This window comes from Pan troglodytes, chromosome 6 (assembly GCF_028858775.2).
Source record: "Pan troglodytes isolate AG18354 chromosome 6, NHGRI_mPanTro3-v2.0_pri, whole genome shotgun sequence".
Classification (NCBI taxonomy): domain Eukaryota; kingdom Metazoa; phylum Chordata; class Mammalia; order Primates; family Hominidae; genus Pan; species Pan troglodytes.
In genome coordinates, this window is record NC_072404.2 from 26,437,395 (window position 1) to 26,450,674 (window position 13,280).

General features: G+C 35.5%; 1 protein-coding gene across 1 annotated transcript in view; it reads left to right on the plus strand.

The window, feature by feature from the left end:
• Positions 1 to 2,033: 2,033 nt before the first annotated feature.
• Positions 2,034 to 13,280, plus strand: part of ABCB5 (ATP binding cassette subfamily B member 5) — a 130,891-nt gene continuing 119,644 nt past the window's right edge. Inside the window, exons 1-4 of the mRNA XM_009452745.4 lie at positions 2,034 to 2,086; positions 5,321 to 5,375; positions 7,442 to 7,592; positions 11,107 to 11,161. Coding sequence (XP_009451020.4) covers positions 2,034 to 2,086; positions 5,321 to 5,375; positions 7,442 to 7,592; positions 11,107 to 11,161 — 314 coding nt within the window. The remainder of the gene's footprint in view (positions 2,087 to 5,320; positions 5,376 to 7,441; positions 7,593 to 11,106; positions 11,162 to 13,280) is intronic.

Below are 13,280 nucleotides of genomic sequence, written 5' to 3' on the forward strand. Positions count from 1 at the left end.
ATGGATATAGAATTTCAGTTTGTGATGATGAAAAAGTTCTGAAGATAGATATAGTGATGGTTATACAACATTGAGTATGCACTTAATCCCACTGAATTGTATACTTCAGATGGTAAAATGTTAAATTTTGTTATGTATATTTTGATAAAATTAAAAGACTTTTAAAAAGTTCTGCATTTTTAATCATGTCTAGGCTGGTGCCTATGCTGCTGCTCTTTGGACCATTCTGAGTAGTAAGACTACGGTCTAGAGTAAAGAATAAAACATGGGGTTCCTCAGGAAAAGGAAACATATCTTTTGATTCTACAAACTAGTAGCTGGCACATCATATAAGCTCAATACTTTTTTCAATTCTTCATGAGGAAAGAGAGAAAAATATATGATCTAATAAGGTAACTAGGATTTGCAATATAATGCAGAATGTGTCACGAATATAATACAGATACAAGCAAAGAGCAAAAGGAAATCAGAGAAGGAGGTGATTTTTAGGGAGCAATAATAAGGTAATAAAATCAATGCCTTGCGTAAAGTATTACTCAATAAATATTTCTTGTGCAAATGTGCTGTTGACTTGTTAAAATTTTACCTATTATAATTAAGAATTCAACCAACTGTACAATAGAAAAGATATGGGACTGTACAATAGAAAACCAGGTATACAGACACTATGGCTCTTTTTAAAAAGAGTGTTTATTTGGCTCAGTGAACTTCCTCTGCTCACACTGTTTCCCAAGTGCAGTATGACATGAAGAACACAATGTGCTTTACCTGGATACTCACCAGTGTTCTAATCAGTTACAGCACGATCAGAAGATAAGCTTGGTAAAGCACAGTTATGAAAGTGCAGCTCATTATTTATTGAGAATAGAATGCATACATGATTTTGGTGTAAATGGACAGATCACGCACTTACCAAGGCGAGGCTTAATTGTTTCGATTTCTTTCTATGGATGGATGCATTTTATTACATAATTGTTAATTTCTATAAAATGCAAATGTTTGAGATTTGTCAATCATTTTATTTTTCTTACATACATGTCAGATTACTGGAGATGGTGTAAAGTCAGTTTAGCAGTTGTAAATATCTCCCATATGAAGTATGACCATTTACTTCTGTAAAAGGAAGAATAAGCCAACAGATGGCTGTATTTGTATTATGCCTTCCTCCTTGGTGCTAAAAGCAGTTCTGATCCACTTTCAATGAGAAGTTTACTATTTGAAAGCTTATTAGCTTTTTCAGATGCTTAGGTACTCTTTAATTAATTTGTAATTCCACTTTAAAGTTTAAAGCCATATCTTTATAATTGTCTTTATATAGGGTAATATGTTACAGGGCCTAACAAGTGAGACTGAGTCACAACCATCTCTATAGATCCATAATAAAATGATAATTTATAATTTATGAACATAATTGTGATCTTAAGACAAGGTAAGATCCTCAAGTATCATCCCAAGGAAGAGTAAATTATGCTTAATACAATTTTAATGATGAATGGATTTTCAAAATATTCTAATTTTTTGTAACTGTTAATACAGTTTGTGAAAGCTCCAAACTTTGTTTGTTTGGTAAACTAGAAAACCCTGTCCCCTCAAACTGCTGGCTAACAAAAACTACTGCATCAGTTTTTTAAAGAGAAAACAGCATGAGGTAGATTAAAAATTTTCACCAATTCCAGTCAAATGAATGGCAAAGTAGGAATATCTAATATCCTGACAAACAGTGCATTTTCCATGGAATCTGACTTTCCTTCTTTAATTCCAATTCTAACACTTCCATTAGCTCCAAATCTAAGCCTAGAATGAAGCAAGGAAGTTATAAATTCAATGACAAAATTTGAATCCATGAACTGCCTAGCCAGAAACTTCAATTGGAGTGGGGGGCTGGGCAGGGTGAAATTCTGAGATGCTTCCTTTTTCAAACTGTGAGAGATGTGGGATGTAAAGAATGCTGTATATCAACTAAGTGATAAAAGTCACATAGCCATGATACATTTGTTAAAATTGTATTTCAGAAGAAGTAAATTGTAAATAAGATGGAAAATTCTGAAAGAGCTGAAGAAATGCAAGAAAATTATCAGAGAAATGGGTAAGCTTTCACTAAGTTCTGTATGTATGCTTCCACAACTTCAAATATAACTCATCCTTTCCACACCTATAGCAAAAATGTTTATAATTTTTTCCCAAAAATAGCAATGCTATTTGCATTTTGCTGAACTTGAACATAAGCAGTCTTATAATTAATTTAATAGTGATTTTAGGAACTGCAATAGGATTAATTGTAATAGGATTTATTTATCCAGGATTTATTGATTTAGTGCTTCAGATATCTCCTCTTCTGAATTTCTCATCGTTAATTTCTTGTCCACCATTATACAGAAGAAAGGCACCTGCAAATTTTAATTTCAATTCTCTGTGGACCCTTCATTCCATGTGGTACCTTTAATAAAAGAAAATATTCGATTCCGATTATTTTCTCACTGAATAGATGTCTCTGTGAATATGTATGTTATACAAGTTTCTACACATGGAATTCACTAATTGAGAGTTTTTAAATGGAAATAGTTTTACATCTATTTTATTTCCACTTTTACCATAATAATTATGTTATATTTGGACATACAATCTATAAAACTGGAGAAGATCCCTCCAGGTCATGTAGTTTATTAATTCAGAAAATAGCCAGAGAGGGCATTCCAGCGATACCATTTTCTTGTGAGTCAGAATCAGAAACTTCCTTAGGCTAAAGCAAATTCCATTTAGGAACATTTTGAAAATCAAAAGAACTGCATTCCAAACTTCTCCTTTAATCTTTTTGTTGTTATTTTCCCAAAGTAAATGTTCTCCTTTCTAAGCACCTTTTCCTCATAAATTCAAAACATTATCTAAAGATGCCCCAGCATCCTGGTGTAAGGGGATGCTGAGGGGACAGGTTTATTTTAGAATACATTTGTGCTCTTAAGCATTACCTGTGGACTGACTAAATCATGTGTTCAGCATATATTCCACAAGAGGCATTGTAACTGGACAGTTAAGAGCTTGGGTTCTGGCGTCAGACTGAAGTTCAATCACTAGCTACATAAACTTAGGTTGTTTTACTCTGTGACTGTTTCTTCATCTTTAAAGTGGTCATGATAATAATACACTACAGACCTCATTGGTGAACCACAAAAACTAACAGGTCAGTAGCAATACCAACAGCAAACTGCATCTATATGCTATCGCACAGAAAATTAGAATGGGGAGGTGGTTGATTTTTCTAGTTTCCATGACTGGAGAGAATAGGAGAAAACAATATGAAAGAAAATAGCAACAGGAATTGAAGGTAGGGGGTGGATGGGCCCTGAAAAGTGAAATTAGTGAGATATAGGTGTGGGGTCTGGCCATGAAATACAGGAAGGATTCCTATTAGGTGGAGGTGACACAATTGGAGCTAAGAGCAGAATCTTCGCTGCTCTGGGCCATGCTGATTTGCGCTAATGAAAGTACTGGGCCACCAACATCGCTAAGATCCCCTCCAGCTTGCAAACCAGCAATGGCCACGCTAGGACTAGGAGCTAGTGCGGCTGTGACCCGCACAATGGAATCAGTTTCCTCTGGGCGCCTCAGGCTCCGCCCTCGGCCTTTGCCAAAGGACACTTGGCCCCAAGAGCTGTGTAGAGGGAGGAGACCCCCAAACCCGCCCACTTGCCCACATGTTGCTTTCTTATCTCAACGCTGATAAAGAGACTTTCACAAAACGACCCAAGCCCTCCTTCGAAACCTTTCCACGAAGGTCAATCGGAGTTAGAAATTATTTCCCTGAAACAACGGTTATCAAGAGAAGAGGGTTTACTGGGTGTTAAGCTTCAAAATCCGCATCTAGAGGTGGGGAAAGGGATTGTAGGGTTTTGCAAAGGTAAAGCATTTTTTTGTCATCTCATGCCTCAGCCCGGAGCAAATTGACCGGAACACAAGTAAATTATTAACCTCATGTGGAATAAAATTAAGTGAATTGTCATTTATCAAAGCTGACAGAACAATGCGTTATAAAGCAAGAGAGGAGCCGGATGTTTGTCTTCCTGTTGTGTCTGTATAGAAAACTTAAACTGTTCCCTACAATCTTCTCTTAATGTTTCAGAATTTTGCGCGTGCATGTGTGTGTGTGTGTGTGTGTGTGTGTATGTAAGTGACAGATTGCTGTGAAATCAGTGGATACAATGTACAGCTTTCATCTGGACCTCCTTGAAATGTGAGCATACAAAGCTAAGAAATGAAATTTTCAAAAAGGGAGACAAAATTAAGAGTACACTTGCTTAATGTGTACCTAATAGAACTCATTTCATTTAAAGCTCAGATTTTGTTACTAAAGGTTAAAAATTGCAATCCACCACTTCATACTCATTATGATGGCCAATACTAAGAAAAGAAAAAGGAATGAACAAGTGTTGGTGAGGATATAGAGAAATTGGGATCCTTGTTCTGGCAGGAATGTAAAATGGTGCAGTTGCTATGGTGCAGTGTGAATGTTCCTCAAAAAATCAATAATAGGTTTAACATGTAACCCAGCAATTCTACTTCCGGGTATATACTCAAAAGAATTAAAAGCAGTGAGTTGAAGAGATATTTGTACACTCATATTCCTAACAGCGTTACTAGGAATAGCCAAAATGTGGAAGCAGTCTAAGTGCTCAACAAAACGTGGCAAAAACATATAATGGAATACTATACAGCCTTAAAGAGTAGAAAAATTCCAACACCTACTACAATGTGGATGAAACATGAAGACTTTATGCTAAGTGAATAATTCAAGGATGAACTTTGAAGACAGCCAGACGAAACAGACACGGAAGGAGAAATGCTATATGATTCTATTTTTCTGAGGTGCCCAGAGCAGTCAGATTCATAGAGGCAAAATAGAACCGCGGTTGCCAGGGGCTGGGAGGAGGGGACAATGGGAAAATGTTTAATGTGTACAGAGGTTTAGTTTTGCAAAGTAAAGAGTTCTGTGGGTAAATCAAAATAAATGGTGGCACAACAATGTGACTGTACTTAGTACCTTGGTTATACAATTAAAATTATTCAAGAAGATAAAGTCTACATTATATCTATTTCACCACAACTTTAAAAAATTCTCCTCCAGACACGTCTTCAAGTTGCTACCCTAACAAGTTTACAGACAACCAGTGACAACTGTCTATCATTAAGTTTATTTTTAAAATTTCAGTGTTGGTATAAATTTGCTACCAAGGTGATATCTGACACTTCTGCAAACTATTAATGGAAAAATTTTGCAAATTATATTCACATTGTAACTGCTGCATTTTGAACTTTTATTTTCCAGGACTGCAGAAGAACAGCCAAAACTGAGAAAGGAAGCAGTTGGATCCATTGAGATAGTAAGTGAAATCAGTTAGAAAGTACATGCATTAGAAGATTTTAGAGACTTGTCAGTAGTGCATAGAAGATTGTGTTTATTAGATTGCATCCATTATTTGTGGGAAAGAGGAAACTAAAATAATTCATTAAAGTATCATTTTCGATAGAAAAAATATAAACAATCTCAAAATTTTACAATAAAGGATAGGGAAAAATAGCATAACATCCACATAATGACTCAGTGTTTTAAAAGTGTTTTTGGGGTGTGTGTGTGTGTGTGTGTGTGTGTGTGTATCATACATAAATGTGACCAAAGGATATTTCTGAGTGGTGGGAAATTATCAGTGACTTTTACTATCTATGTTTACATTTCAGTATATTCCAATGATTCTGCATTGTTATGTGTCATTATTATTTTTATAGTGTTACAAATCCTTTTAAAACAAAAATAATTATCTAAGTATTTTTTAAAGCCTATGTATCAGAGAATGTGTCTGTACACCTCTTTGAAATCATGTTTAAGGAGGGTTTCATGCATGTGTTCCCAGACATGGTCTTCACCCACTCTAATCTCTGTGTCAGCCTGGCTGTCAATGTTATGTCCCTACAAATATACATGAAAGAGCCTGCTTTTTCAAAAGTCAATTAAAAAAAAACTGAAGAGTAGCAGAACATGACAAACTTTATCAAGGAGATAACATTATTCTGGAGGAAGGTGGAGGAGCACATACTCTCTTAATGTCCGTAATGCTGAATGCAATGCTGTGGAAATGACACTATAAATATTTATTAGCTATTGCACTGATGAATGGAAAAATATTTTGGTCTCCATTCATAAAATATGCAGTAAGTTACTCTTGCTGTTATTAAAATCTAATTACATTTTAATACCATTTAAATTTTATTTTGGCCTCTCTCGGTAATATAAACAATCCATATTTTCAATTTTGTTCATGATTTGGTTTTGGACAGATGCTATGGGGACCCACTACAGAATAGAATATAAAGCATTCAATAGATGGCTTTCAGGCATTTCTTTCTTATTCAAAACAGCCCTTAAAATTATCATTGACCCCCTTAAATATCCTTATTTACAGGATAGGCATTGTTCTGTGTAGAAAAAAAAAATCTAAGGAATTTAAAATAATCACAAATATAATTCATTACATTTTTACTAGTTAGCTCTGGTCACTGCACTTAGCCATGACATTGCTATGATGCCAGTGAGCCAGAGTGTTGAAAGTGTGCAGATCAACTTTCCATAAACTAAGATATTGTTGTTGCAGTCTTCAAAATATCTTAACTTATTCCAAAATCAACAAAATGGAATAAAGTTTCTGATTCATACCCACATCTGACCTGACTTGTGTCAGGTATCTACAATTTGTACTGATTTAGCTGCTTTATTTATTTTTATTATTACTATACTTTAAGTTATAGGGTACATGTTCACAATGTGCAGGTTTGTTACATATGTATACATGTGCCATGTTGGTTTGCTGCACCTATCAACTTGACATTTACATTAGGTATTTCTCTTAATACTATCCCTCCCCCAGCCTCCCACCCCACAACAGGCCCCGGTGTGTGATGTTCCCCACCCTGTGTCCATGTGTTCTCATTGTTCAACTCCCACCTATGAGTGAGAACATGCGGTGTTTGGTTTTCTGTCCTTGTAATAGTTTGCTGAGTATGATGGTTTCCAGCTTCATCCATGTCCCTGCAAAGGACATGAACTCATCCATTTTTATGGCTGCATAGTATTCCATGGTGTATATGTGCCACATTTTCTTAATCCAGTCTATCATTGATAGATATTTGGGTTGGTTCCAAGTCTGCTATTGTGAATAGTCAGCTGCTTTATTTTTTAATGCCTTTAAAGGAGATGGTAAATTCTTAATTTTGGTATTTGTTTTTACTTTAGATATAAATACATATCTATGATTTTATGCATTTATTTACCATCTTAATGTATAAAGTCATGTTTACTAGGTGGCAAAGGCCATAGGCTGCTGTTGTGTGTGTGTGTGCTTGGTGTGTTTGTTTGTTTTACAGTTGTGGTGCTACCGTGCTTTGTTTTCCTCAGTTCCGCTTTGCTGATGGACTGGACATCACACTCATGATCCTGGGTATACTGGCATCGCTGGTCAATGGAGCCTGCCTTCCTTTAATGTCACTGGTTTTAGGAGAAATGAGTGATAACCTTATTAGTGGATGTCTAGTCCAAACTAACACAAGTGAGTATACGATTATTTTTCTGTATCACTGAAGACACAAAAGCATTGAATAAAGCAAACAAACGTTAAGCTAGCAAGGCAGATTATTGTACTGTAAAACAGTATCTGTATAATATGTATTTAAGTCATTTATTCTGCCATATTGCTGGGCACTAAAGAAACAAAATCTTCATGACCACAGAGGTCTATAATTGAATTAAAATAAATAAATAAATAAGAAGCAAAATCCCCTATTAGTCAGGGTTCTCCAGAGAAACAGCATCGATAGGATGTGCGTTAGAAACAAAGAGAGAGAGAGACTGCGTGTGTGTGTGTGTGTGTGTGTGTGTGTAAAGAGTGAGATTTTAAAGAATTGGCTGGCTCACATGGTTATAGAGGCTGGTGAGTTCAAGAGGGTGGGCTGGCATGCTGGGGACTCAGCAGAGAGCCAATGTTGCAGTTCAAATCAGAAAGCCATTTGCTGACGTTACGTAGGAATCATCTGAAGCCCACAATAGTTCAGCTTGTCTCTCTAAGAATTCAAATAATTTTTTATCAGAAGTGGTGATTACATCAGGATTTAATCAAACGCTTGGGCCATCCCAGGCCACTAGGATGTAACACATCCTTTAAAAAGAAGAAATCAAGCCCGGGTGCAGTGGCTCATGCCTGTAATCCCACACTTTGGGAGGCTGAGACCAGTGAATCACCTGAGGTCAGGAGTTCGATACTAGCCTGGCCAACATGGTGAAACCCCGTCTCTATTAAAACACAAAACATGGCCGGGCGCGGTGGCTCACGCCTGTAATCCCAGCACTTTGGGAGGCCGAGGCGGGCGGATCACGAGGTCAGGAGATCGAGACCATCCTGGCTAACACGGTGAAACCCCGTCTCTACTAAAAATACAAAAAATTAGCCGGGCGTGGTAGCGGGCGCCTGTAGTCCCAGCTACTCGGGAGGCTGAGGCAGGAGAATGGCGTGAACCCGGGAGGCGGAGCTTGCAGTGAGCCGAGATCGCGCCACTGCACTCCAGCCTGGGCGACAGAGCGAGACTCCGTCTCAAAAAAAAAAAAAAAAAAAAACACAAAACATTAGCCAGCCATGGTAGCAGGTGCCTGTAATCCCAGCTACTTGGGAGGCTGAGGCAGGAGAATTGTTTGAACCTAGGAGACAGAGGTTGCATTGAGCCAAGATTGCACCATTGCACTCCAGCCTGGGCAACAAGAGCGAAACTCCATCTCAAAGAAAAAAAAGAAGGAGAAGGAGAAGAAGAAGAAGAAGAAATAATCAAGTATGATCAAATCTTTCAGTTTAGTAGCTACTTAGGTTTTTGGGGGTTTTTTGGTAGTAGTTTTTAGCCATGCATGGCACTATATAACATGATGCAGAAGAGAAGCAGAAAATTATAGAGCTAGAGACAGATACCCTGAATTGGTGGTGAGAGGAACTAGCAATTAGGTGTGGAAAAGGTGTTTTCATATTGCCCTTATTTGTAGGCATCTTTTGTGTATCCTTTGTAGCATCCTATTTCAGGGTCATGTCTTTCAAGGTGACATTATTTTTTAGGTTAAATTCCAGTGATTTTCCTATGCACTGATGTAATGACTATGCAGTATTTTTTATCTGGTGGATATTATAAATATTAGTAATTTCCTGATTTTATATGCTTTTCCCCAAATTCCACACTGGAACTATTGTTATAAATACTTACTATAACTGGGGAAAATAACTCATTACAACCTAGACTGTCTTTTCATCAACATTAGCCTTTCTTTGTTCAGTCTACTTCCCTCTGTGCTCTATTTGACTTCAAATTCTAATTTAAACCTAAATTATACCTTCTTGTTTTCCAAAAAGCAAATCTTTAAAGCAAAAAAAAAATTTTTAAAGCAAAAAAAATCTTTAAACTCAAAAGTAAATCTTTTACGTGTACTAATCTTGAGTGGGATAAACCCATTGCTTCCATCTCTGTCTTTCCATGATCTCCTGCTTAAACAGTTATGATTTTTTAAATATTTTAATAATATAAACAAAATTAAGGATATAAGTGAAAATCTGATATATTAATGATGTAAATTGATGCATATGCTAAATAATTTGTTGTTAAACAAATGGAGCCAATTCACTGAGTAAACATTTATTGATTGTCTACTACATCTCTATGAACAAATGAATGAATGAATGTGTGAGTAAATGAGCAACCTGGCAACCTAAGGCCATTTGCTTGGGAGTATGCTTTTTGTTAAATTTATTCTGTAATTAATTGCCTTGCCTGTTTTGGATAGGCTAGGCACTACATATCTAATTGCTATTGCTGTGAATTCTAATTTTTCTTGTTGTTCATGGCTTCGCCAGTTTCCTGGTTTTATTGAATGTGGTAAACATATAGAGTAGTTCAATAATGATTTAGATAAATTCATGGATATTATTGGTATATTATAACACATTGTTAAAGAGAAGTAGGCATACTAAGAGGCAAATCGTCAACCTTCTAACATTGATTTTCCGGAGGATAATAGAGCAGGATTATTCATTCCTATAAATAAAAATATGAATAATAGCTATCATTAGTTGGGGATCCATTTTTGTGTGAGTCCTGAACTTTCCAAAATATTACCTCTATCAATATAATCTACACACTGAGATTATGCCATTTTTATAAGACTGCAGGAACCATTTTTAGAAACAATGTTTATTTCCTTTATTTGCTCAGTTAAATCTCATTGAAATCTCCATTTCTGCCATATGAATTTTGGTATTTTTTCCTACCACAATTCCATAAATAGAATAAGGGAGAAATGATTGTTTGCATATAAATAAAGATGATAGGCATTATAATATGTGATGATGTTATGGTTATAACAGATGAAGAGTCATGATGTCTGCAGTTATTTCAAATGTTGATTATAGAAGTTTAAGGAAGAAAATTATAATCATGGATATCAACCATGGTTTTGTGTTATTGGTGAAATCAGGACTTTGGTATATTAATCAGTGTACAATATTTTTTTCTACTAGGAGATATACAGAAAAGTTTACAGAGAAAACTTATAACCTTTAAACATTCTTAGTTATACTCAACATGTTTCATTGAGCTTTCTGTTTTTCCCATGGCTAATTGTTCTAGAACTTTCACACATGTTCTTGCTTTTCTTGGACTTTTGAAATCATTCCCTGGAGTGTTTCAAACTTAATTTAAAGTGTATACTCTCAGGCAGAAGCAGGGAATTTTATAACTATTACTTTCCTGATTGTTGTCTGATCAGAGAGGTCCCAAATAATTCTTTCCAGTTATGAGCTACATGGTTAATGCTTCCTTATATTTTTCCAAGCCGCATGAGTACGTCTTGAGAGCAGAGATGATTATTTCCAGTTCTAGGTTAAAGAATAAAAAATGAGATGATGATAAACTGCGTGTGGGCAGTAAATCTGTTGTCTTAAGAGTGCACTATATTTGGTTTGGAGGGCTATCTGTGTAACAGTATGACCAATTATAAATTAATTTCCTCTATATTTTAAATAACCTTTTTTACAGCAAATTATCGGAACTGTACTCAGTCTCAAGAGAAGCTGAATGAAGATATGACTCTGTAAGTCCAAATGAAATGTTAATATCACATTCGTTGAATGATGCTTTATTTAAACCTTACAAGAAAAAAGCAACTGAAATTTTGTATGACCATTAATATTACATAACAAATGATTAAAGCAAACATTTCCTCTTCTTTCATTACGTATATAAAATACAATTAGTACATATTTTTTCTTCTACTTGAAAGGTGTATAGGTCATATGCTTTGAGTTGTAGTTGACAAAGTTGTCATCAATTTTAAAATTGTAAGGATTTGCATTTTTGTAGCAAGTTTGCCTCCTTGTAATATCCTGGGAAAGAAAGGACTTGATTTTCCTTCTAAAAAATTATATTCCTTATGAGCCTCATTGAAAATTCTATTTCCTTACCATTTGACCCAGCCATCCCATTACTGGGTATATACCCAAAGGACTATAAATCATGCTGCTATAAAGACACATGCACATGTATATTTGTTGCAGCACTATTCACAATAGCAAAGACTTGGAACCAACCCAAATGTCCAACAATGATAGACTGGATTAAGAGAATGTGCCACATACACACCATGGAATACTATGCAGCCATAAAAAATGATGAGTTCATGTCCTTTGTAGGGACATGGATGAAATTGGAAATCATCATTCTCAGTAAACTATCACAAGAGCAAAAAACCAAACACCGCATATTCTCACTCATAGGTGGGAATGGAACAATGAGAACACATGGACACAGGAAGGGGAACATCACACTCTGGGGACTGTTGTGGGGTTGGGGGAGGGGGGAGGGATAGCATTGGGAGATATACCTAATGCTAGATGACGAGTTAGTGGGTGCAGCGCACCAGCATGGCACATGTATACATATGTAACTAACCTGCACAATGTGCACATGTACCCTAAAACTTAAAGTATAATAATAATAAATAAATAAATAAATAAAAAGAAAATTCTATTTCTTTAAACATTAAAAATCAACAAATAAATAGTAAAAATAATAAAATACTTTTTAACATAAAAATAGTAAGGTTTTACTCACACTAAATTTGGAGACTAATTATTCAGACCATTATGGTAAAGTTGTATCCAAACAAAAAATTCTCAAGTATGAATAATAAATAATTTATAAGGATGTTCTGTTTTGTAATTTTAGGTATTAAACAGTATGATTTATTTACTCAACATGTTCTGAGTTTCCTAGGTAGACACTACCTTTCTCAGTATATTGACTGGATTTCTGTACTGCCTCACTAAAACTTTCTGGGTCTTTACTCTAAACCTAAGTGATTCCTATTCTTTTCCCCCTAAAATGAAGACACCATCTTGTCAAGGGACACCCATCACATTGCAGTGACATCTTCTGGGCCTTAATTCTTTTTTTAATTAAAAAAATTATAATTGACACACAATAATTATACATATTTATGAGGTACCTAGTGATGCTGTAATACATATAACGTATAGTGATCAGATCAGATCCGATTAATTAGCATATTCATTATCTCAAACATTTGTCGTTTCTTCGTATTGGGAATATTCAGTATCTTTCTTCTAGCTATTTGAAATCATGTAATATATTATTGTTAAGTATAGTCATAGTTAACTATAGCACTATAGGACATTAGAACTTATTTCTCCTATCTACCTATAACTTTAGCATTAACAAATATCTCCTTATCCCTTCCTTCTCTCTACCTTTCCCAGTCTCTAGTATCCTCTGTTCTTCTTTAGTTTTAATTCCTAATATGCCCTGTCCAATATGTTAGCCATGGCCATTTGTGGCTATATAATTTTGTTTATAGATTTAGGGGGTACAAGGGCAGTTGTGTTACATGGATATATTGCATAGTGGTGAAGTCTGGGCTTTTTGTGTAACCATGACCCAAATAGTGAAACTTGTAGCCATTAACTAATTTCTCATCTCTTACACCCCCCTTTACCCTTTCAGCCTCTGAGTCTCCAATGTCTATTATTCCACTCTCTATGTCCATATGTACACATTATTTAGCTCCCACTTATAAGTGAGAACATGTGGTATTTGACTGTTTCTGAGTTATTTCATTTAAGATAATGGCCTCTTGATCCATCCATGTTGCTGCAAAAAAAAAAAAAAAAACCATGATCTCATTATTTTTATGG